This window comes from Lactuca serriola, chromosome 7, assembly GCF_051521515.1.
Source record: "Lactuca serriola cultivar US96UC23 chromosome 7, Lser_US96UC23_V15, whole genome shotgun sequence".
Classification (NCBI taxonomy): domain Eukaryota; kingdom Viridiplantae; phylum Streptophyta; class Magnoliopsida; order Asterales; family Asteraceae; genus Lactuca; species Lactuca serriola.
In genome coordinates, this window is record NC_136414.1 from 22,714,714 (window position 1) to 22,736,019 (window position 21,306).

Here is a 21,306-nt window from a genome sequence, read left to right on the forward strand (position 1 = left end):
AGCCACTTTAACTCTTTATGGACCAAGCACCATTGAAACCAACATGCCAATATGCTTCTTGAAGTTCTCATCATTAATTAATGGTGGTAAGATATGGATGATATGCTTCTTCTAACATTTGCACTGAACATTTGCATCGATGACAGTTGTATATCCTTCAATCATTGACAAAAAGAATAAGTACACCAGTCATACTAAGTTAAGAAAAATCATCTTGGAATTTGGGATCAATATCATTAAATAGTAACAAAGTTTAAGGGTGGGAAGGAAGGAGTGATCTATTAAACTCTACATCAAACTCTTTATTCATTCAGGACTTTCATCAAACAGGTAGAGTGCATGTATAATGTAAGAGAATTGGCTCAAGAACAATAATAGATTTGTACATACCTCATTGATTTTATAGAATGATCACAAAATAACTCGAAGATACATTGTTTTTGCTTGCTTATCTTCATTTAATATGTGCTCGAATGCACAGAAAAAACCAAAAGCTTGAAATTGATAATCAATGACTGAAATCAAATACTTGAAATGATAATAGATTTAAGATGATGTTAAATTGATAAAACACCTTATTTGAGAGTAAAACTTGAAGCATCAATCAGATGGAAATCGATATCAGTTGATGATTGATTACCAATGTTGATGAATGGCTAAAAATCGTTGATCTAAAATTAAATTGAAGCTTGAAGTTGTTGAATATCATACTTTTAGTTACGATTCCATTAAATGAAGGGAGCAACTTTCTATGAAGTATTGGTAAAACTTGGTTGCGATTGAGAAATCATCAGCCAACAAAAGGGGCGACTTCTCTGTTACGATCAATGTCTTGGTAGATGAATCGAAGCAGATGAACTCGTAAATCTCAAAAATTGTAGATGTAGAAGAATGTAGAACATGATTGAACAAAGTCACTAAGATTATCAACTGCAGATGTAGAAGAATGAAGAACATGAACTCAAAAAACAAAAAAAAATTACGTCTTTAAAAGCTATGATTTAGGATTGTTCGATCAATGTCAAACTCAAATCGATTACCGGTTGAAAGAATATAAGATTAGAGATAGAAGATCGACCTGATTGAAATGAAGAACACAGAATGTTGATCCATCAAATATCTTGGTGGAAGAATCGAAGCAGATGATTTCTTGATGACGTGAAGATGACGCTAACAATATATCAGATCTGAATTTAACCTAGTGACTAATCTACCCCTAATTAACTAATCAGTTAGATTAATTAGTGTTAATCTGTTTATCTTATGAGCCACAAGATCAATTTTGATCAAAGGCTAAGATTTGGTCCCCATGTCTCACAAAATATAGGTGGTCTCAAATGAACCTCTACCTATATATATATATATATATATATATATATATATATATATATATATATATATATATATATATATATATATATATATCTTGCTATGTACAAGGCATGATCTCTTGTATGCTTTAAGTGTGACAAGTCCTTATCATGATAATTATGGTGAAAATCAATAGATTGTTGTCAAGAACATTCTCAAGTATCCATAGATGAAAAACGGTATGTCCTTGATTTATAAAAGAACTTAGTGTAGAGAGTTAACTAGTGTTGCTTCCAAATTGATAAAGACATCAAGATTCGTGTTCTTACTATATAGTGGAGCAGTGACTTAGAGGAGTACCAAGAAAGACGCCATAGTGGACATGACAACAAAAATTGATTATATTGCATTGACTACAAGGAGGCTATATGGCAAGGGAGTTTCACCATAAATCTTAGTTTTGTAACAAGCATTGATGGTCATATTGAGATCTTTTATGACTATAACGGTGAATTCGTCTCGACTAAAGAGCCCAAATCACAAGCACACAAGGCATATACTTAGTAAGTCTTATTATATTTGAAATCTTGTCAAAAGAGAAGACATCATAGTTAGTAGAGTTATATTGGAAGAGAATCTTGTCGATGCATTCACTAAGCCATTTTCACAGACCAAGCATGGTTTTCATACTAGGTCGAAAGGCATTAGATTTGCAAATGAATTGGCTTGAGTGTGTTTAGTTTAGTTTTTTTTATTTGGGCACTTATACACTGTAAATATCTATCTAATTTGGAGATTATTCAGTGAAGATCTTAATATAGTTGGAGAGCATCCATTTCATTAGTTTACTACTATGTTCCATTTTTAAGTTTAACCAGCTTCCAAAATATTAACTGATTTAAAACCTCCACAGTCGGTTGTACTTTCGAAAGTAAGTAGTGATTTAAGATTGTCGTTGAGTATTATTAAATTTTCCATAGAGATGGACATAACATGGAGATGCGACTAATACTCATGTGTACTTAACGGAGATTAAATATTTTAGTAACCCACACTTAGATATTACTTCATGGGAACTATCACGAGTAATTCTAAGATAGTAATATTCTATATTCTTCAAACGGAGATGCTTGAGATTCTAAGGTCGGTTATCTGTTGTGCTTTGGTGTTCTCCAACGTTGTCTATAACTAGCATGCATACAGGAAATATCCAAGTATGACATGATGAGTGGGTGGGATCCATGTAGTCAAAGTTTATTTGTTTCTATTCCCTAACATGAGAAGTGATATTCATAGGCCTCTCGATGATTTGAAGCTGACATCAAATGTACAGTCGTACTTAAGCTAAGTTGACAATGTATCAATAGTTTAGTGTGTTGTTGGGCATCACAAATCTCTATTGGGAAACATAATATTGAATGTTTGATTGACATACTTCTATATCTTATGTTTATATGAATATCATATAAAAAAAGGAATATATTATTACTTACTAAGGATTGTTCATACTTATAGTTTAAGAGTACATTTATAGTCTTGGATGAAGTACACCTTGTTAGGCTAAAAAAGGTACAACTATACACTTGACTGTTGGAACTATGCACATGGTCACAACAAGTTATTGACTTTATATAAGTAGCAGTGTCCTTTTAAGTCGCAAGACGTGAATTAAGCATAAAATGACAAAAAGAAATTTAGAAGGACTAGTTTATTAACTTATCATCTTACAGTGAGTTAATTAGAAACTAAATAAAAACAGGTTCTAAGTGTAGTTGTCTCTTAATTCGAGTTAGAGATAAAAATAACACTAGAGATAAGTATAAGGGAACAAATACCCCAACCCTAGTCGATCTAAGGTATGATCGACCCTTTTCTTCCTTCTAATTTTATTCTCTCAGTTTCTAAGGGCTCTCGACAACCTTCCCTCTCCAAGGAAGGCTTCGGTTTTTAGCATCACAAAGAATAAGAGTTTGTCTTATTGTTTGGTCATTTCTCTTAGGTTTGGGTTTTAATTGTACCACCCAGTTTTGAAGTGTTTCGTTGCTTGGGGTTGTGGAACAATTATCAATTGTCATAAGGTTTAGGTCCCTAGGAAAGGAAGGATTTGGCCCATTTCGGATATGGGTGTTAGGGTATACGTGACCTAAGTGTTTGATTATGTCTTCGGAGGCCAAAGGTATAGACGTAATTTGACATCTCGGTCTTTTATGAGTTTTGGGTTTTATTCGGAAGGTTTTAAGTCTTGGGCGTGTTGTTAGGAGTGTAGGGATTCTCGCCACCTTTTCGTGGATATAAGGTACGTTGGAAACGGACCTCGGATGAGGAAGATATGACATTTTGAAGTTATTGACAATTTTGGTCCCTAATGGAGATTTGTGGCAAGGCAGTCCCACGCATGCAAGGAATGCATGCGCATGTTTGGCTGGGTACGCCCAGCGTAAGTTGGGTTACGCCCAACGTAGAAAGTTACATGGTCGCAGGTGGTTTGAGAGTACGTTGGGCGTACTAAGAGCTATGTGAGGCGTACTTCATTCAGACTAAAACCCTAATTTTAGGGTTTGGCACTATATAAGGAACATTATGCCTTAATGGACAGCCTCCCTTTCACCCTAAAGCAGCTACTACGAAACCCTAATCCCTTGTTGATGTGTTTTGAGCTTAGAAGATCATTTTGGAGTGTATTTTGGTGTTTTGAAGGAATGTGACCATTGTTGAAGCATTATCAAAGGAGCAAAGGCTTATAGATCCAGAACCTTATCAACATTTGGCATTCATATAAGGTATAAAGCTTTGAACTTGGTGTTTATTTGCTTAGATCTCTTAAATTATGGTTTTTTGGACCTTTTTGGTCCCAAGGATGAAGCTTTATGGTTCAAATATGATTCTTAGGCTTATGGTTGAGACCCTTGGTGCTATTTGAGTCCCTAAGTCAGAAAGTTGCCATCTTGAAGGTATTAATGGGTTCATGCAAGATTTAAGACCATTTTTATGGAAGTAAAATTCCATTTTTGAAGTTTGGGCTTATGTGGGGCATGAAAAGTCACCAAATTAGTGACTTTATGGGTCAAGACGTTTAATAGAGCTCAGATCTACGGTTTGGACCAATTGTTCAGAGCATTAAGTGCTTAATGGTATAAATCGCTTAACAGAGCAATACATTGGGCGTACAAGTATGTACGCGCATCGTACAGCCGAGTACGCCCCGCGTACTCAGTCAGTGGACTAGTTTTATTTTGGGGCTCAGTTTGGCCCATTCATTGGACTTTGCTACTTCGGGACTTAGTGGGCCATTTGGAATTGAACCTTTGGACTAGAGAAGCATTATTGGGCCTTTGGTTGAGGCCCATGTGAAGGGATTGGGCCCAATTGGAAATTAGGCCATATATTGGGCCTTGTAGGAGTGTTTATCTTTTTGGGCCAAGAGTTGAGGAGAGTTCATTTTGGGACAAGAGTATGTGAGGGGTAGAATGGTATTTTACCCCAGTGAGGACTTATGGTTAAGTTATGAGAATCTCAAACTTAACTAGTTTATATGATGATTAGTAGCTCAAGGAGTTGAGAGATCAGCAGTTCGGGGACCAACCAGCTAGCAGCCAGAGGATTATCAGTGAGATCCAGCTTCGCGAGGTGAGTTTCCTCCTATTTGAATGGGCCGAAGGCACCAATGTCAGCCCATATTTATGTTTATGTGTTTTCGGATTACGATCCGATGTCGGGCGGTGCCCGAGGAATGTTAGTATGCTTGATTACTTCATGATTCGTGCATGTGTCTGTATCTGTATGTTTTCGGATTACGGTCTGATGTCGGGAGATGCCCGAGGAATGTCTGTATGCTTTCTGGATTACGGTCCAATGCCGCGCAGGGCCCGAGGAATGTTTATATGTATGTTTTCAGACTACGGTTCGATGTCAGGAGATATCCGATGACTATGTGCATGTTTAGTTATACTTGTTATCTATGTGATACTTGTATGTGTCTAGTAGGGAGGTGATTGTAGGCGAGGTCCCGTATCTCACCACTAGTTGAGTGTGGACGGGGTTCCATATCTCATCATTAGTAGAGTATGGGCGAGGCCCATGATAGGCGAGGCCTTAGGACTGGAACATGCAGTACTGTGTATGATTCTTTATGTGCTAGCATGATTATATGATATTGTTTGTATGTGTATAGTGGGTGGGGCCAATTGACAGGCGCGGCCTAGGAGAAACAGATCTGTATACCGAGCGGGGCTCGATGCCAGGCGGGGCCTGATGTCGGACACTATCGTATTTCGTGTGGGGCCCGATGAAGGGGTGAGGGCCCAATATATGTGATTATGTGTATGGTATGTGGTAGTATGGGGAACTCACTAAGTTTCGTGCTTACGGTTTTCAATTTTGGTTTTAAGTAGGGATGGCAAAAAACCCCATACCCATTGGGGAACCCGAAACCTGCACCTGTTTTGACTGGGAAATCCCCAAGTTGACCGGGGATGGGGATGGGGATACCCTTAATCCCCGACCCTGGACACGCCCCCGACATATATTAATATATATAAAAATAATACATAATATATATTTATAGTACAATTTATAATACATAAATTTTGATCTAAGTAACCTAACTCATTAGTAATTACTTGGTTGAAATTATACTTTTGTTTTTTCTTTTATCTAATTTAAACTCGTTTATATTTTTTTCTCTTTGGTTAATCTATTTTATCTTAAATATCAATCCGATAATTTTTTTCTACTTGGTTTTTCATGTATGTATTTAAATTTGGTAGAAAATCTATTTATATTTTTTATGCAATTTATGGGTACTTATATATTATATAAAATCTTTAAACTTATGTTGGTAAAATTGAAATTTAGAGTTTTTTCTTACGTAAAAGTTTGCATATTAAAAGAGAAAAAGAAATTTTTTTTTTCCCTGTTGGGGGTGGGGATGGGGTTTATTTATATTCCCCGATGGGAATGGGGATTGGAATGAGGATTCGGGGATGGGGATAGGGATTGGGTCCCCTGTGTTCCCCGCCCCGGTTGCCATCTCTAGTTTTAGGTACTTCTAGTTGCAATGAGAAGAGTTCGGAATAACTACATTGCACGCACCATGATGTTTAGCCTGGAATGTTTACTCGGATGTTTTGATTTAGAAACTCTGATGATAATGTTTTGAAATACTTTTACTCATGTTTTAATGGAATGGTTTGATAACTATGGTTTTATTTAATGGTTTAAAATGAAATTTTTTGTCATGAATTTTTGGGATGTTTCATTAATCATCCAAGAGAAGCTAGCAGAAATCAATCCAAGAAAATTGAAAGGTATCTTTCGACCCATAATTACTTCTTAGTTTTGTTGCTAAAAGTTCCTAGAACTAGATCATTGATGTGTTAAGATGATCAAATTTTGTTATTTCTTCCGTTGCGATCTTTGTTATTAATCATCATAGCCTAACACATGCAATAACCAACTGCAAGGTGATTAACCTAGGTTATTCCCACAATTCCAAAGAAATGCCTAAATTTGGTCTACCTTATGACTATTCCATAATATACTTTCGATGACGTGATGGAGTGAGAAATAATTGTAGTGAGCCTTCAGGTGATCTAGATAGATAGTAGAGCTCTCAAGACATTCTTTTTTCCTGGCCCTTCACCATGCGAATCACAAAAAAACACTTATATGGAATATTGGTTGCTTAGTGATACTAAATAATATAAGGAAACTTTTGCTTTGCACGTGATTATGGTTCGGTCTACAACAAAATGCCCTCGTTAGTAATGTATTGTTTTTCATACTTATAATTCTTTTTTTTTTTTTTTTTTTTTTTTTTGGGGGGGGGGGGGGGGGGGGGGGGGGGAGAGAGAGGAAGGTTAAAAGTGTACCTCATCCAATAAAAGCTATGAACGGAAAAACTGCACGCTTACAAATAATTAGCGACAACAATTTACCAACGAAATTGTGACAAAAGTCATCTGATTCCAAGGTATTAGGAATGGATTTATGGATTGGCAACAGATCAGTTACAAAATGGCGAGAGATATTGATGAAATTCCAATGGAAATTTCCTAATACGGAAAAAAATTAAAAGCCAACTTAACGACACGGGCCTTGTGTTGTCGAACACTCCACACATTCACAGGGTCGGCACTAAAATAAGCATAAGGCTAAAATGAAGAGTACGATTAGGCCAAGTTAAGCTCAAGCCAAGAGCTACCAAGCCGAGCCCGAGGTAACCAACCCATTCCTTATCCAATATTGTTAAGCGTGGATATGGTTTGAAATATATTCTTCTTTTAGGATTGCTATTCCAAGACAAATGTAAGTTTTACCCAACTCGTACACTGATATGTGATGATCACCTAAATCATGCATACCCTAATTGTGTATCCTCTTTAGTGGCAGCCTCCGAGTGTGCGGGTCATGCAGTCGTACGGGGCCTCCAAATTTAAGAATAAATTTATAGTTATAATGTTGAGATTTTCATAAAAAAATATTTTTTATGTATTATCAGAAAAGTAAATATATGCATAATGCAATATTTGATTGCAATCTTTAAGTTATTTTGATTATAAAAAACCAACGAAAATATAAAAAAAAAAAATCAAAATCTTATCATAGGTTATAAATTTTATCTAAGAAAAGTATGTATATCCAGAAAAAATACAAATCTATTTCTAATATAAATTCAAGCATATATTTTCTTTTTTATAAACCCACCAAAAATTAAAGAACAAATCAAACCCTAATAATGGTGTCATTGGATCGCAGTATTGCTCGTCTCTATACTATATATAGCGTGTAACATCTTATCATTTTCTTTTGTAACTATTTCAATTTATAACTATTAGTAGGATTATTCTTCTTTTATTAAAAAAAATGGCATATAAGAAAAACAAAACTAATATATATGATAATTAATGTAGTTAGTTAAGCAACAATCTGTATTCCGAATTCTCCTCTCGGTCTCTACCCCCTCTAATTCTTCCTCACTTTCTCTCCTCTCTCATTTTTGAAGAAAAAAAAGTTCCTAACTCAATTACCAAACACCTCCCGAAAACTCAAATCCATAATTTAGATTCCAATTCCATCGATCCAGATTCATCTTTATGTATATATTCATACATGTATGATTCAAAAGCATGCAGCATTTTGGTTCTCGAAGAACGGATATACGTCTTTGTTATATCTAGTACTCCCGGACCCTTAAACGTTGTATTGCGTGAAAAGGAGATAAAGAACCTGATGTAAATTGCAATCGTGTCTATATATGTTTATATAAATTATAAAATTGAAATAAAATCGATTGACAAGATGACGCAAGAGGTGGTAGACGACATGAATACCGGTTAGTATTATTTTTTTTTTCTTCATTACAATATATAATTTTAATTAGTAAGTTTTTTTGGTGTTATGTTTATAAGCAACAAATGTATATTAATTGTTATATATTTTGTATAGAAAATGCCGGTAGCAAGCAAAGGATGGTAGCTGAGGAGGTGCTTAAACACGAGACTCCAGAGATCGTGGCTGAGGTCTACAATTTTCGGGACCTCGCTCATGCAACCGAAAACTTCAATCCCGATCTACTTGTGGGCAAAGGTGGATTTGGGAGGGTCTACAAGGGCCATCTCGAAGGCAAAGACCAAGTATATATATATATATATATATATATATATATATATATATATATATATATATATATATATATATATATATATATATATATATATATATATATATATATATATATATATATATATATATATATATATATATATATATATATATATATATATATATATACATCTTTCTTTGTTATTTTTCATTTTCTTTTAGTCAAATTATGAGTTATCTGTTGCTAACAATTGCCAACGCGTGAACATTAACCATCCTCGTTTATTTTATAAGTATTTTGTGCCATGTTTAAACCATTAGTTTGCATGTTTTCTTTATCATCAAAAAGAAAACCGATTCTTGAACCCTTTTGAAGACAAAACTGCAAAATTCGATCCAATTTATCAACCAAAAAGGTCCCCTAGCTCCTCTTTGTATAGAATATTAGTATTCTATATTTATATAAACCAAAAGGTCTTGAGTTTAAATTTTGAATGTGTATATCATGTGGTAGTTTACTCGATGCCATGGTTTGTGGTTTAACAATATTCCCAATTCATGTGCTGCAGGATGTGGCTGTGAAACAACTGGACATGATTGGAGTACAAGGGAATAGTGAATTTTTAGCGGAGGTTCTAACATTGAGTCGTGTTCGCCACCCGAACCTAGTCAATCTCATTGGATATTGTGCAAACGGGCATCAAAGGTTGTTGGTCTATGAATACATGACCAACGGTTCCCTTGAAGAACACATTTTCGGTAATTCTAATATCAGATAGGATACATATAAATTTACAAAACGGTAATCGTTTTAAGTAATTTTATATTACAAGGAGGTTAGACCTGAAAAGCGCGAGATCTACTCTTTTTGTTATTGTAATTTGTAACTTTAGTTTTGTTCTTTTTTTTTTTTTCTAAAGATTTGGATGACGACAAAACCCCCCTTGATTGGCATACGAGGATGATGTTGGCTAAAGGAGTAGCAAAAGGGCTCGAGTACTTACACAATGATGCTGACCCTCCGATCATTTATAGAGATCTAAAATCTTCGAATATATTACTTGATGATGATATGAATCCTAAACTCTCAGACTTTGGGCTAGCTAAGTTTGGCCCAAAAGAGGGAGAGGACCATATCTCTACAAGAGTGATGGGGACTTACGGGCATTCGTCCCCTGAGTATGCAATGACCGGAGAATTAACGACTAAATCAGATGTTTATAGCTTTGGGGTTGTCTTTCTAGAGTTAATCTCAGGTAGAAAAGTCATTGATCACCGAAGACCATCCGAAGAGAAAAACCTAATTACATGGGTACGTAAGTTTTCAAGAAAAATCATGATACCCCATGAAAAAATAACACATATACATATGGTGTTTTACTTAATACCTCATTTAATTTTCCTTCCATTTCCCCAAATATGTCATCTTTTCTCATAACTGGATAGGATATGTTGTATGTGTTAAATCTTTTGCTTTCAAGGACTAGAATATGACTCGTGTGTGTTTATCTCCTTTCGTAGGCACAACCATTGTTTAAGGACCAGAGTAAGCACCCGATGGTGGCTGACCCATTGCTAAACGGGGATTACCCGATAAAGTGTTTGCATCAAGCCATAGCGATTGCAGCAATGTGTCTACAAGAAGAACCAAACACAAGGCCATACATGAGTGATGTTGTTGTGGCTCTTGACTACCTAGCCATGGTTCAAGATGATCACAAACCAAGTGGCGATTAAATTGTTGTTTGAAATCATTGTACACCTTTTGCTTTCATAAAATATATATGTCACTATAACATTATTTAGCTCAAAAAAATGAATTTACTTTCGTGTTTCCTTAATTTGATGCAAATCAAACATATAAAACAAGATGCCATATATTTACTTTACATGGTGAATATTTTATAGATATAATTGTACGGAAAACTGACTGTCAATATCTGATGATGTACCGTGTTTTGTTTAATACGGTGGTTAAACATCGAATTGGCTAACATCGTCTTTAAGATTTCGGTAACTGAAACTAGGGATCTTACTCAATCTATGGTGGTTGTGGTGGCGGCTGTCGGCTACATCTACCATGGTGCACATTCTAGGCAAAAACCTACCACTACCGTCGCCCTTCCTCTTAGCCCTCCGCCATGTCAAGAATCCGAAACTAGGCCAAAATTTAGAACCACCACCATCACCACCGTGTTTTTTGTTGGTGTTTGAAGTGGTTCTTATCGAACACTTACCATGATCACCACCACGACTGTCAGCTTCAAGTCTTTTGAAATACTCTATCTCCTTCATCACAAGGTTTCCTACTGTACCACGTGCTCCTATCTCAATTGGAACCGGATCACCACCAGCCATCTTTTCCGGCAAGATGGTGGCGGTGAAGGTGGTGGTCATGGTGTTTATCTAATGTGGGGAAAGATTTCTTTCGGTGGAATGCACTTGTTTTGCTTTGTGTATGAGATGCAATATATATTCCATTTCTCTCAAAGTGGTGCATTTGGACATGCCTTTGATAAAGTGAATAATGAGATGGGTTTTGCCTTTTGGCATAATTTAGGCTTTTTTGCGTAGGGATATTATGATAATGACACTCATGCCTATGCAAGTTTCATTATTCCTTTCACTTTTTAATTGCGGTAATTATACATAAACAATGGATTTTTAAATTTTAATACAAAACAGTGTTCATAAATTAATGTCTATGAAATGCAAATATTGCCGTGTACAAAATTAAGAGTTCCCTTTTTACAACTTCAAAAAGCCAGAAAACAGCAAAAGAACATCCATATTGGAGGCTTAATTTCAAAACAAGTATTTTACGTTTCCAAGCCACGTGGATGAATTCATTTAAAATTTTCAAGCCACGTGAATGAGTTCTTTAAAAACTTGAAAGGCTTGCAAGTCAGATTATTATTTTTTTAACATTCGGAATATTTATAATAAAAAGCTAGCGATACATCAGAAGAATAGTTATATCGGAATGATATTCATTGGATTTTATTTTCAATCAATTCATTTGATAGTAAGCTTATTGTTTTTATATACAGACCACTCAAATAAATAATCAACATACCCTTAGTTTTCTTTTCTTTTTTAATCTTTTTGTTCCCAAACACAATATAAATTTGACATACTTTAAAATCTAGACATACAAATGACAAACTAATCGGTTACTTGGTAACTTTAAAACATTCTACAAAGTTAGTATCCAAAAAATAATGATAACTCTAATGTATAGACAATTGCAAAAGTTGATATGACACTAAAAGACTAATGAGTAATAACATTTCAAAAAATGATAAGCCGCACCATCTAAATATATCACATCAGCCTGTCTCAAGGCCTACGTAGGTCAATTGCGGAAAAATAGTAGTATTATTTAAGATGTGTTACAGTTTGAATAATGGACCATATATGTGGAATTTACACTCTTCAACCACTAGGCTTCTATTGTAAGGACAATGTTATTTCATTGATGTAATGGTCTAACAATCATATATACACATGAAAGCAACGAAACGTGTTGAACCAATACCCTTTACTTAATTGTATAAAGTGTTTATATTTTGTAGGAAAATTGACTTTGTACCACAATCAGGTTTGGTGTATGTCCTAGATTTGTCACTAACGTTGTTTTTTTCTTTTTTTTTGTGCAATTATTCATTTAAGTATCAAAAAAACCATTTTTAAAAGGGAAAATGATATTGTCGATGACACATGTGTCATGGCACGCCACATGGCACATTGGTCAACATAACTTACCCATGTGACTTCCACACGGGGCTTTTTATGTTACACAATAGATGAAGTAATAGTAAATTCTTTCTCCCCTCTCATCACTTCTTCGGCCTTAACAGACATCTGCACTTTGACCGATTGATCCCCAATTTAATTGGTCAATTTCAACTTTAATGACTTATTGCACGAAAAAAAAAATAGCGACCAATTTAAGATAAACACCAAATTTGATTGTGTTGTAGTGTCAATTTTCTTATTTAGTGAATAAAATGTAAGATTTTTTTAATGTTGTTTGTTGGATTGAGTGCAGAAGCTATCTAAGTATCATTTATGGTATATGAGATACTTTAAGAATAACAAAAAAAAAATAGTTACTTTAAGACTTAAAATTATAAATTATTTGATGTTATCAAAGTCAAATGAGATATTTATAAGGTTAATTGCGGTTTACCAAAAGAGGTAATAATTGATGTTTGTATTGAATTAAATCATATCATGAAACCACTTGATTGTCCTTTCGGCATCACAATGAATGCGTTAGTTTCTTACTTTCTTCTTTTCAACTCTTTTTTCTTACCTTTCCCATGTTTATATCATTACTTATTTGCAAATTAAGTTGCATATTTTGCCTGTCGGCTTGGTCAAACAGATCGTGTAGGTTTGATACGGGTCGAGTGGAACGGATTAACCCATCTCCCCTTTTTATCCATTTTATGGAAAGAATATATACAAGAAGTAATCGATATCTTAAAAATGATTACAAAAAGATAATTTTATGTCACATATTTCATTTATTCCTCTTATCTCATGATCTATACACTCTATAACATACCAAAAATGTCACATATTCTTCCAAAAGTCAACATTTATAAAATAACACTATCCCTTCATTATAAGGGCGATGATGATGAAAACGTTACAAAATAAACATCACCCTTCTTTATCTATAGTATTACGTATACCTCCTCTATTATTTCATTTCCTTTTTATATATAATTTGTATAACAAACAATATTAAGGTACACGAGGGACATGACACGAATACCTTATGGTTCGATGAGACGCAAGAGCTTGTTGCAACGCAACATTAACTCGAGCTCCCCCATTAAATATCGAATCATATACCCGACACACGAATTTTGATAACTCCTCTTCATCATCATCCCAAACTAACATACCTTTATCTGTATCTGTACCTGTACCACCTTTATCCGTCTCACTGTCTTCCCAATCACTCGATGGGCTTACGGGTTCCGTGCCTTCGTCGTCTCCTTCATCTACCCCGATTTCAAATTTACCGTTTTCTAAATCGTTGAATTCGGTGGCGGAGCCGTGAAATGTTGTTAGTTGCATTTCTTGGGGTTCGGATGAAGGGCATATCACGGCTTTTGCACCGGAGTCGAGGAAGGATTTTATTAGGGCGGGTGATGGTCCGTATAAACACGTGCATATTATTATCCTGTCCCTCCATGCACCAACCTGTCAAATTTCAATTTCCGGATTTTATCTCGTAAGATAATATATCTATATATGTATATGTGTGGATATATTGAAACATAAACATACCATCCAACGAACATCTTCGGGGGTTAAGTGCATAGAAGGGACTGTTCTTCGGAACATGTAAGCCCCAATTTCTTGATCATCTTCCATAACCTTTCATCAATCATTAAGATACATATTATATGTAAGTGATATGTTTTTTAAAGTAGGATAAATGAAAGGAGTAAGCATATACTTGGGTTTGGCGTCCTATGTAACGATGGACAACGCCACCAATCTGGAAGTAAGGGCGACATGCAACAAGATCAGAAATGGTAGAGATGTTGGAGATTACTGATGTGTATTTTCTACGTCTTCCTTTTAACATTGATAGCAAGTTGTATTTAACGTTTTGTAGAAACTTTTCAGCAAGTTCTCCTGGCTCAGCCACCACAAACACATCGTTTTGCCAACTATAATAATAATTGCAAGTTCTCAGAATGACATAATTAGTGTTTGATTTTGATACAAATATTAAAAAGAGGGAGGATTGAAGGAAGAGAAATACGGACCTTAATATGGAGCCAGTGGTATCATTTTGGAGAGCCAGGTGAACAACACCAACCTGAGGAGAATTCTGTAATTTCTCATGCAATATTCTAACAGGCAGGGAAAGCTGTCTGGGGACAGTGGGTGATTCCGGAGGGGAAGCAGTCCTTCCAGAATGGAATCCATCGAGGCTTAAATGTGGTACGGATTCAATTCTGCCAACTCTGTGAATTCCACCGAGATCAGGACTGTAAAGAAGTGGGCTTGATGGGAAGCTTCCGGTAAATAATGGTGATGTGAATGGTGTGGGGAAAGATGTTCCTGGATCTGGCTTAAGTGGTCCAGATCCAGATGCAGCAGCAGCATTCAGAAGAGTTAATCTTATACCATGACCTGAACAAAATGTCTGAAGTGATCGAGCATGGTTGAAGACTCTTCCGGAATCTGGATTATGAGAAGCTTCTACTAGTAGTACGTTACGTCTCCACCCTAAAGATGGACCACTCTCACCTGTGGAAACGGATGTTAACACTAAAAGCTAAATGAAAAAAAAAAATAGCAACCTACTTTTGTTTCTTTGTTTATTATAGCATCTTACTTTTGTTTCTTGACATTACAGCCTTCTACTTACAATTTTTTTTCTTATAAAGACATTGTACATTGCTATTTCTAGCGATCAACACTTTTTCTTATTAGAACAATATTACCCAATTATATTAGCAGTGAAAGTTGTTTTGTTGTATTTGATGACATTGTTGTTGTAATTGGAAGGATTTTTCAAAGTACAATATTATAATAAAGAGAAATGGAAGTAGGATGCTACAATAATTATACCTGTATTTGGACCCCTTGACTTCAAAGAAGGCTGAGAGGTGAGATTATCCAGCAACTTTTCATCGCTATGGTTCAGCAACAATCTCTCACACACTTTTTTAAAAGCTGTAGAATTGTTCTGGATATACTCCTCTGTAGCTGCCTCCAACTTAAGCCAGATTGTGGGGTCCGTTTCATCCAACTCCATATCACAACGTTCATCAACTGTAAAAACAACACAAAGTATGCTATGAATTTAACTATTTAAGTCATTCATGATATGTTGTAGCATTAATTTCACACAATAAACAGATTTAACATAACATTATTTTCACCTGGATTGAAGCGAAAATAGTTTATTTCAGGAATCATTGGCAACAATGTGCTCAAAGCTTCCTCAACTCGCTCGACTGAGCATGCACTCTCAATCAACACTTGCCCAGTGTCCAAATACCTCCATCCACCTTTACGAGCCTACAATCAATATTAAGGGTATTTTGGTCATTTAACTTTATTCACATTCCGGTTATTTGAAAGATTTAAAAACCCCCAAACAGATAACAATAAAGAATTTATTACCTTTGTTGGAACAGAACAACAACCGATTGAAACAAGAGTGTCGATTTTTGCATCAGGCCATAGAAGTTGTGCTTCACGTATTGCAAATATTGTAGGGTTATTTGCCACAATAGCACCATCTTGCCACCTAAATACACCTGGACAAGATAGATGATATATATAAATGAAAAATGTCAGCTTCTTTTACATTTTTATAAGTGACTCAACCAGATATTACAATTATAAGTTCAGGGTTTAGGGTTTAGGGTTTATACCATCAGAGTAATCATCAAGATAATATGGAGCAGCAGATGATGCTCTTATAGCTTGCCATAAATCATGTCTACAGCTTCCCATGTAAGCACTCCTTTTATACCCAACTTGAGCACCAGTAGTTGCAGTGGTTGAGAAATTGTCTGACATTGTCAAAGGAACTTCTTGTGTGCCAGCAGGGTACTAGATTTTAAATGGAAATAATATCAATGATTGTTTATTTTCCATATTAGGAAGCAAATTTAATTGATAATTAGTGGAAAATAAAAACCTGATAATTACGGAATATAAAAGGCTGAGCTGGTGCCACGTTGACTAAAGTTGATACAACAAAAACTTTTGGAATCCTTTTTACTGATGAATCAATTAAAAGATCTCCATCTTCATCTGCACATATCTCTTTCAATAGCCTCTCAAATTGATCGGCACTGTGCTGGACAAAGTTGAAACTTGTAGTTTTAGATAATTAATTAATTAATATACAAATTATATAACCTCCTTATATATACATCTGATCTAGAAAAGATATTTGAAAAGAAGAATCACATACTTTAGATCCATGTACAACAACTCTAAAACTTTGTGAAGAGCTCTTATAAAGCTGATCCAACTTCTCTCTCCAAGTGGCAGCTTCATTATCTTTAGGAACAGGTTCAGCAAAAACAAGCTTCCCTGCAAAATTATAAACCAAAAAATGACGAAACTACCCCCCAAAAACAAGTTTGACTTTCTTTGACTTACCAAGATTTTTGTATATATCTTCACATTGCTCCAGAGACATAAGCTTTATCCCAATAGCAACCGCAAGCATGCCACCAGTTGATGTCCCACAGATAAGGTCAAACATTTCATGAATTTGTTTTCCAGTGCCTTTTTCAATTTCTTTAAGAATTTGAACAGTAGCAAGACCTTTCATCCCACCTCCATCCATTGCAAGTATACGCAATCCTTGCTTTGGGACTTGCTTTCCTTTAATAGCACGTCTCAGATTCTCATTCTCCCCTAAATAGCAAAACATAGAATGACCCAAATTTAAAATAAAGGGATAATAACAAAAATGACCAAAATGGTATTATTTATAGATTGTATTCATAGAAATTTAAAACTTTTTGAAATTTATAATCAACAAAACCAACCAAGAATAGCCAGGACACGAGCTGCAGCTTTGCTCACACGTCTCTCAGATGAAAGTGTGAGGCGTAAAAGAAGATCTCTTAGACTTTCAGAAGCAACAAGAATACGTCGGTTTTCCAAACAGAAGGCCAAGTTTCCAACAGCTATCAATGCTAACCTTTGTACCTGATGAATAATGATAGCACCTTAATTCAGACAACCATGCAGAAAAGTATAAAAAATATACTAGAAATTGACAAGCTAACAGACTTAACAGATACAACACATAATACAGACAGATATATGTGAGTGTTCCGTTTTGACTGAATGCAATAAGACTGTCTTAATGGGTTAAGTGAAAAATTGGAGCTTTATGGCTTAAGATGTATTTCTTTACAAACTTTCCCTTCTACCCAACCCTCCCATCATAATGGTGGAGCATTGAAATCATGAACACTTGCATTTGTATCTTTTATAAGCAAAGGGTAAAATGATGGGGAAAAAAGAGTCCCTAATAGCAAGCTTACCTCTGGATCTTTATGGGCACATAATAATTTTAATGATTTCATGACATCTTTGCTAAGCATTTTCTGGGCCACTGTATCAGAAACAAAACCCAATTTTGCCACAACTTGCAAAATGGATTTTAGTTCTTGAGGTCCAACGGATGTAAGTACTCTTTTGATTGGCTGCATGATGTCACATTTCATCAATTGAAGTGCCACAGATACATCTGATGCAAGAGAAGTGAGTGCAGAGCAAGCCTCCACAACCTGCAACAGCATAAAACTACTTGAAACAAGAATCCAAAGACTATGAGATATAAACAAAAAAGAAGCCATATAAACAGCTAGTTTACCACATGATGGTCTTCACTACTAATCATGCTTATAAGCTGTCTCACTGCATTTTCATCTTTACCAATAACTACACGGTTTCCTTCATCATGCATCATCTTGGCCAAAGCAGAAGCTAGCAAAGGATGGTGACATGAGGAGAAACGGAAGATAAGAGAGAAAAATGCACTCAATTTGTGTCTTGATGCAACAAAGTAAGAACTATTTTCCGTCTGCAATCAAAAAGTAAGTTACTTTTCAACTAAAAGTTGTTTAAACAATAAAAAGAATTGTCATCATTTGGTACCTCTATCTGGACATTCAGTGATCTAAGAGAGTCATCTGCCACTATACGAATGTTTGCAAGAGACAGGTGGCGCAGTTGATGCAAAGGCAAAATGTCGGGAAGAAATTCAAGTGGATTACCAAATAGCCTAAGAATACGTAGTTCAGCCATGGCCCTGCATAAAAGATCACAGTAAATCTCAAGTAAAAGGTTTAGCCTTCAGTATAATACAAGTTACAATGTGAGTGAATGACCTGAAATCAAGAAGAGGGCGGATTAGCTTATTATGTTCAAGTGATAATTCCACAAGTCCAACACACTGCCTCAATTCAGCTGTGTAGTGTTCAAACAGAAAATGAAGCATGAGTTACATGATGTAGATTTCCTCTATACTCATAAAAATTGCCTATTGTTAGTTTGTTACCTGGTACTGAAACCAACATATTGTAGTCAACTGTAAGCACTTTCAGGTTTTTCAAAGCACCAAGCTCAGGTGGCAAACCTGTGAGCTTATTGTTATCAAGGAATAGCTTCTCGAGAAGGGGAAGTTTAGTCACCTCTACTGGAAGAGTCTGTTAATAGGTTCGATATTTGAAAATTTATCAAAAAATTGCAAACAATTTGCTTACAATGATGTGAAGTACGCTCAAGTTATAAAAAAATCTAATTACAAAGAACTTACTAACAACCCACAGTTGTAGAGGCTGACAACAATGACATTTCTCCAATGATCAGTACAACACTCCACCCTCGGCCCTTCAGCATGACCAGGACCCGACTCTGCAGCAAAATCCGATTTCAACAGTTTACTAAGCACGCCCATCCCATCGTTTTGCTGACCTGAACCGCCGACCCGTGACATAGCCACCGCCCGAAGTGGTTCCCTCTGTTTCACAACCTTCATATCCACACTCACCACATTTCTAACCTCATTCGCTCCGCCGGACTCACCAACCTCTTCACCGGGTTTAACCTGACCTGGATCATCACACTCCAACAACCGGATCACAACCGTGTCTTGCGGCAACGGCAACGCCACCATAACCTGAGACTGAAGTCTCAAAGTAACCTGATCTTCGTCATCGCCGGCGTTCCAATCGAGATCGATCCGAAACCCTACTTCCGGATTATTGGAATTATTATTATTATCTTGCGATGTCGACGATGATCCCGATGATGTTTGTGGTGGCGGCGAAGACGAACGAGTCTGATCATCTAATGCATCCTCCGAACCATAATACAAAGACAAATGAAACACATCAGATGGCCTCTTCCATCCTAATCCCCACGACATTATGAACTAGGGTTCTTCGACTTCATCTAGAAACGACACATATCGATCAAATTTTCATTTATTCCAGAAATTTCCAGTTTTTGAGAATACCAATTGAAAATTTTAGGGTTTAAGCAAGGTATTGCAACAATGTATGATTTTGATTATCGCAAATTTGGGGAATTTTTTTTAGGGATCAAAGGATCAGATGAAAGAACGATTGCAGACACAATAATGAATGCGTATATGCAGTAATTGGTACGTACGTGCATATAATACGCATTCATGGATCTGATATTTTCTTCATATTTGGAAGCAATGAGGTTTTTATTTTGTTTTGCGGTTGTTTGGATGAAGAAGACAGACAATACGACGACGTCTAGGGTTGCCTACCGACTTCGGCTTCTAATTTCCGTTAGACTTTTTTTATTTTTGGAAAGAAAAATCTAAAGACTTTCATTAGACTTTAAAATTTAAATAATACAAAAAGCATGTAAATAAAGGGAAACTGAAAAATATTTTAAGTTTTTTAATTTTTACACTATTATTTCATTTTTATTTATTTTTTATTAAATTAAAATATAGACAAAATTATATAAATCTTAACAAAAGTCACAACTTCGATTTTTGCTAAAAAAAAATTAGAAACATCATTCATGGAGTTTCTAAAACTTTTATGGTCGGTCTTTTGGCTATATGAAATAACTTTTTTTTTCTTTTTTAATTTCTTTTATTTTTTTCTTAAACAAAAGTTATTTAAAAACAAAATACCCTCTTCCCGAGTTGACTTGCATGCTCCTTCTATCAACTACAACTAGCACAAACAAACTCATCCATTTGTCGTTCATCATCGCCGAAAACTGCTAGAGATCATTCACTCCCCTAATCAGAGATTGGCGACAATGTTGGGATACCGAAATAACTTTCTCCATTGAAACTTGAACACCGAGGGACGATGATGTAACACCGTGAAAATTTAAAACAATTTTTCATTTTTAAAATGCATACTCTTCATAACATATCTTATAAAAATCTCTTTTATTTAGTTACAAAGCACAACTCTATTATTAATCTAGGATCCTCTTAACTCTTTCTCTGGTGTGTACAATCAAACCGGTGTCGTCCCGCGATCCAGATAAGAAAAAACCTTAAACATATAACACATAACACGGTAAGCATGAAGCTTAATGAGTTGCCCAAAGTACCACATACAACACCTATTAGCCACTCGAGGCTATAACTCTATTTGACCCTCTGGTCAATGTGTCTCAGTGGGACCCTCCAGTCCCATAACTCTATGGACCCACTGGTCCTAACTCTGTAAACTCTTAAACATACATAGCATAAATCACATAGAAATAATGCAGTGTATCACATCATATAAATAGCATACAAAATACTCTGCCACATAACTCTAATTACCACTCTAGGTAAAGTATAGTGAGAATACTCACCTCGGATGAAGAACA

The 21,306-nt window shown here is 35.5% G+C and overlaps 3 protein-coding genes across 3 annotated transcripts; 1 reads left to right on the forward strand and 2 right to left on the reverse strand.

Annotated features, from left to right (window-relative positions):
• Positions 1–8,292: 8,292 nt before the first annotated feature.
• LOC145062558 (putative serine/threonine-protein kinase PBL23) lies at positions 8,293–10,650 on the forward strand. Its single transcript, XM_079010144.1, has 5 exons — positions 8,293–8,644; positions 8,758–8,945; positions 9,483–9,672; positions 9,834–10,225; positions 10,435–10,650. Exons 1-5 carry the CDS (start codon positions 8,611–8,613, stop codon positions 10,648–10,650), a joined length of 1,020 nt encoding a protein of 339 aa, XP_078866270.1. The 5' UTR covers positions 8,293–8,610.
• On the reverse strand, positions 10,112–11,370 carry LOC145062559 (uncharacterized). The gene is made up of 2 exons (XM_079010145.1): positions 10,302–11,370; positions 10,112–10,213 (listed from the first exon to the last, which is right to left on the reverse strand). Exon 1 carries the CDS (start codon positions 11,308–11,310, stop codon positions 10,888–10,890), a length of 423 nt encoding a protein of 140 aa, XP_078866271.1. The 5' UTR covers positions 11,311–11,370; the 3' UTR covers positions 10,112–10,213; positions 10,302–10,887.
• A 2,113-nt stretch (positions 11,371–13,483) lies between these two features.
• On the reverse strand, positions 13,484–20,246 carry LOC145061159 (phospholipase A I-like protein). Its single transcript, XM_079008558.1, has 18 exons — positions 19,247–20,246; positions 18,989–19,136; positions 18,819–18,897; positions 18,586–18,739; positions 18,302–18,511; positions 17,970–18,215; positions 17,466–17,628; positions 17,071–17,331; positions 16,880–17,001; positions 16,601–16,762; positions 16,332–16,512; positions 16,078–16,214; positions 15,834–15,972; positions 15,520–15,723; positions 14,709–15,195; positions 14,393–14,609; positions 14,221–14,310; positions 13,484–14,133 (listed from the first exon to the last, which is right to left on the reverse strand). The coding sequence occupies exons 1-18, from the start codon at positions 19,856–19,858 to the stop codon at positions 13,669–13,671; spliced, it is 4,077 nt and encodes a 1,358-aa protein (XP_078864684.1). The 5' UTR covers positions 19,859–20,246; the 3' UTR covers positions 13,484–13,668.
• Between the last annotated feature and the right edge of the window lie 1,060 nt (positions 20,247–21,306).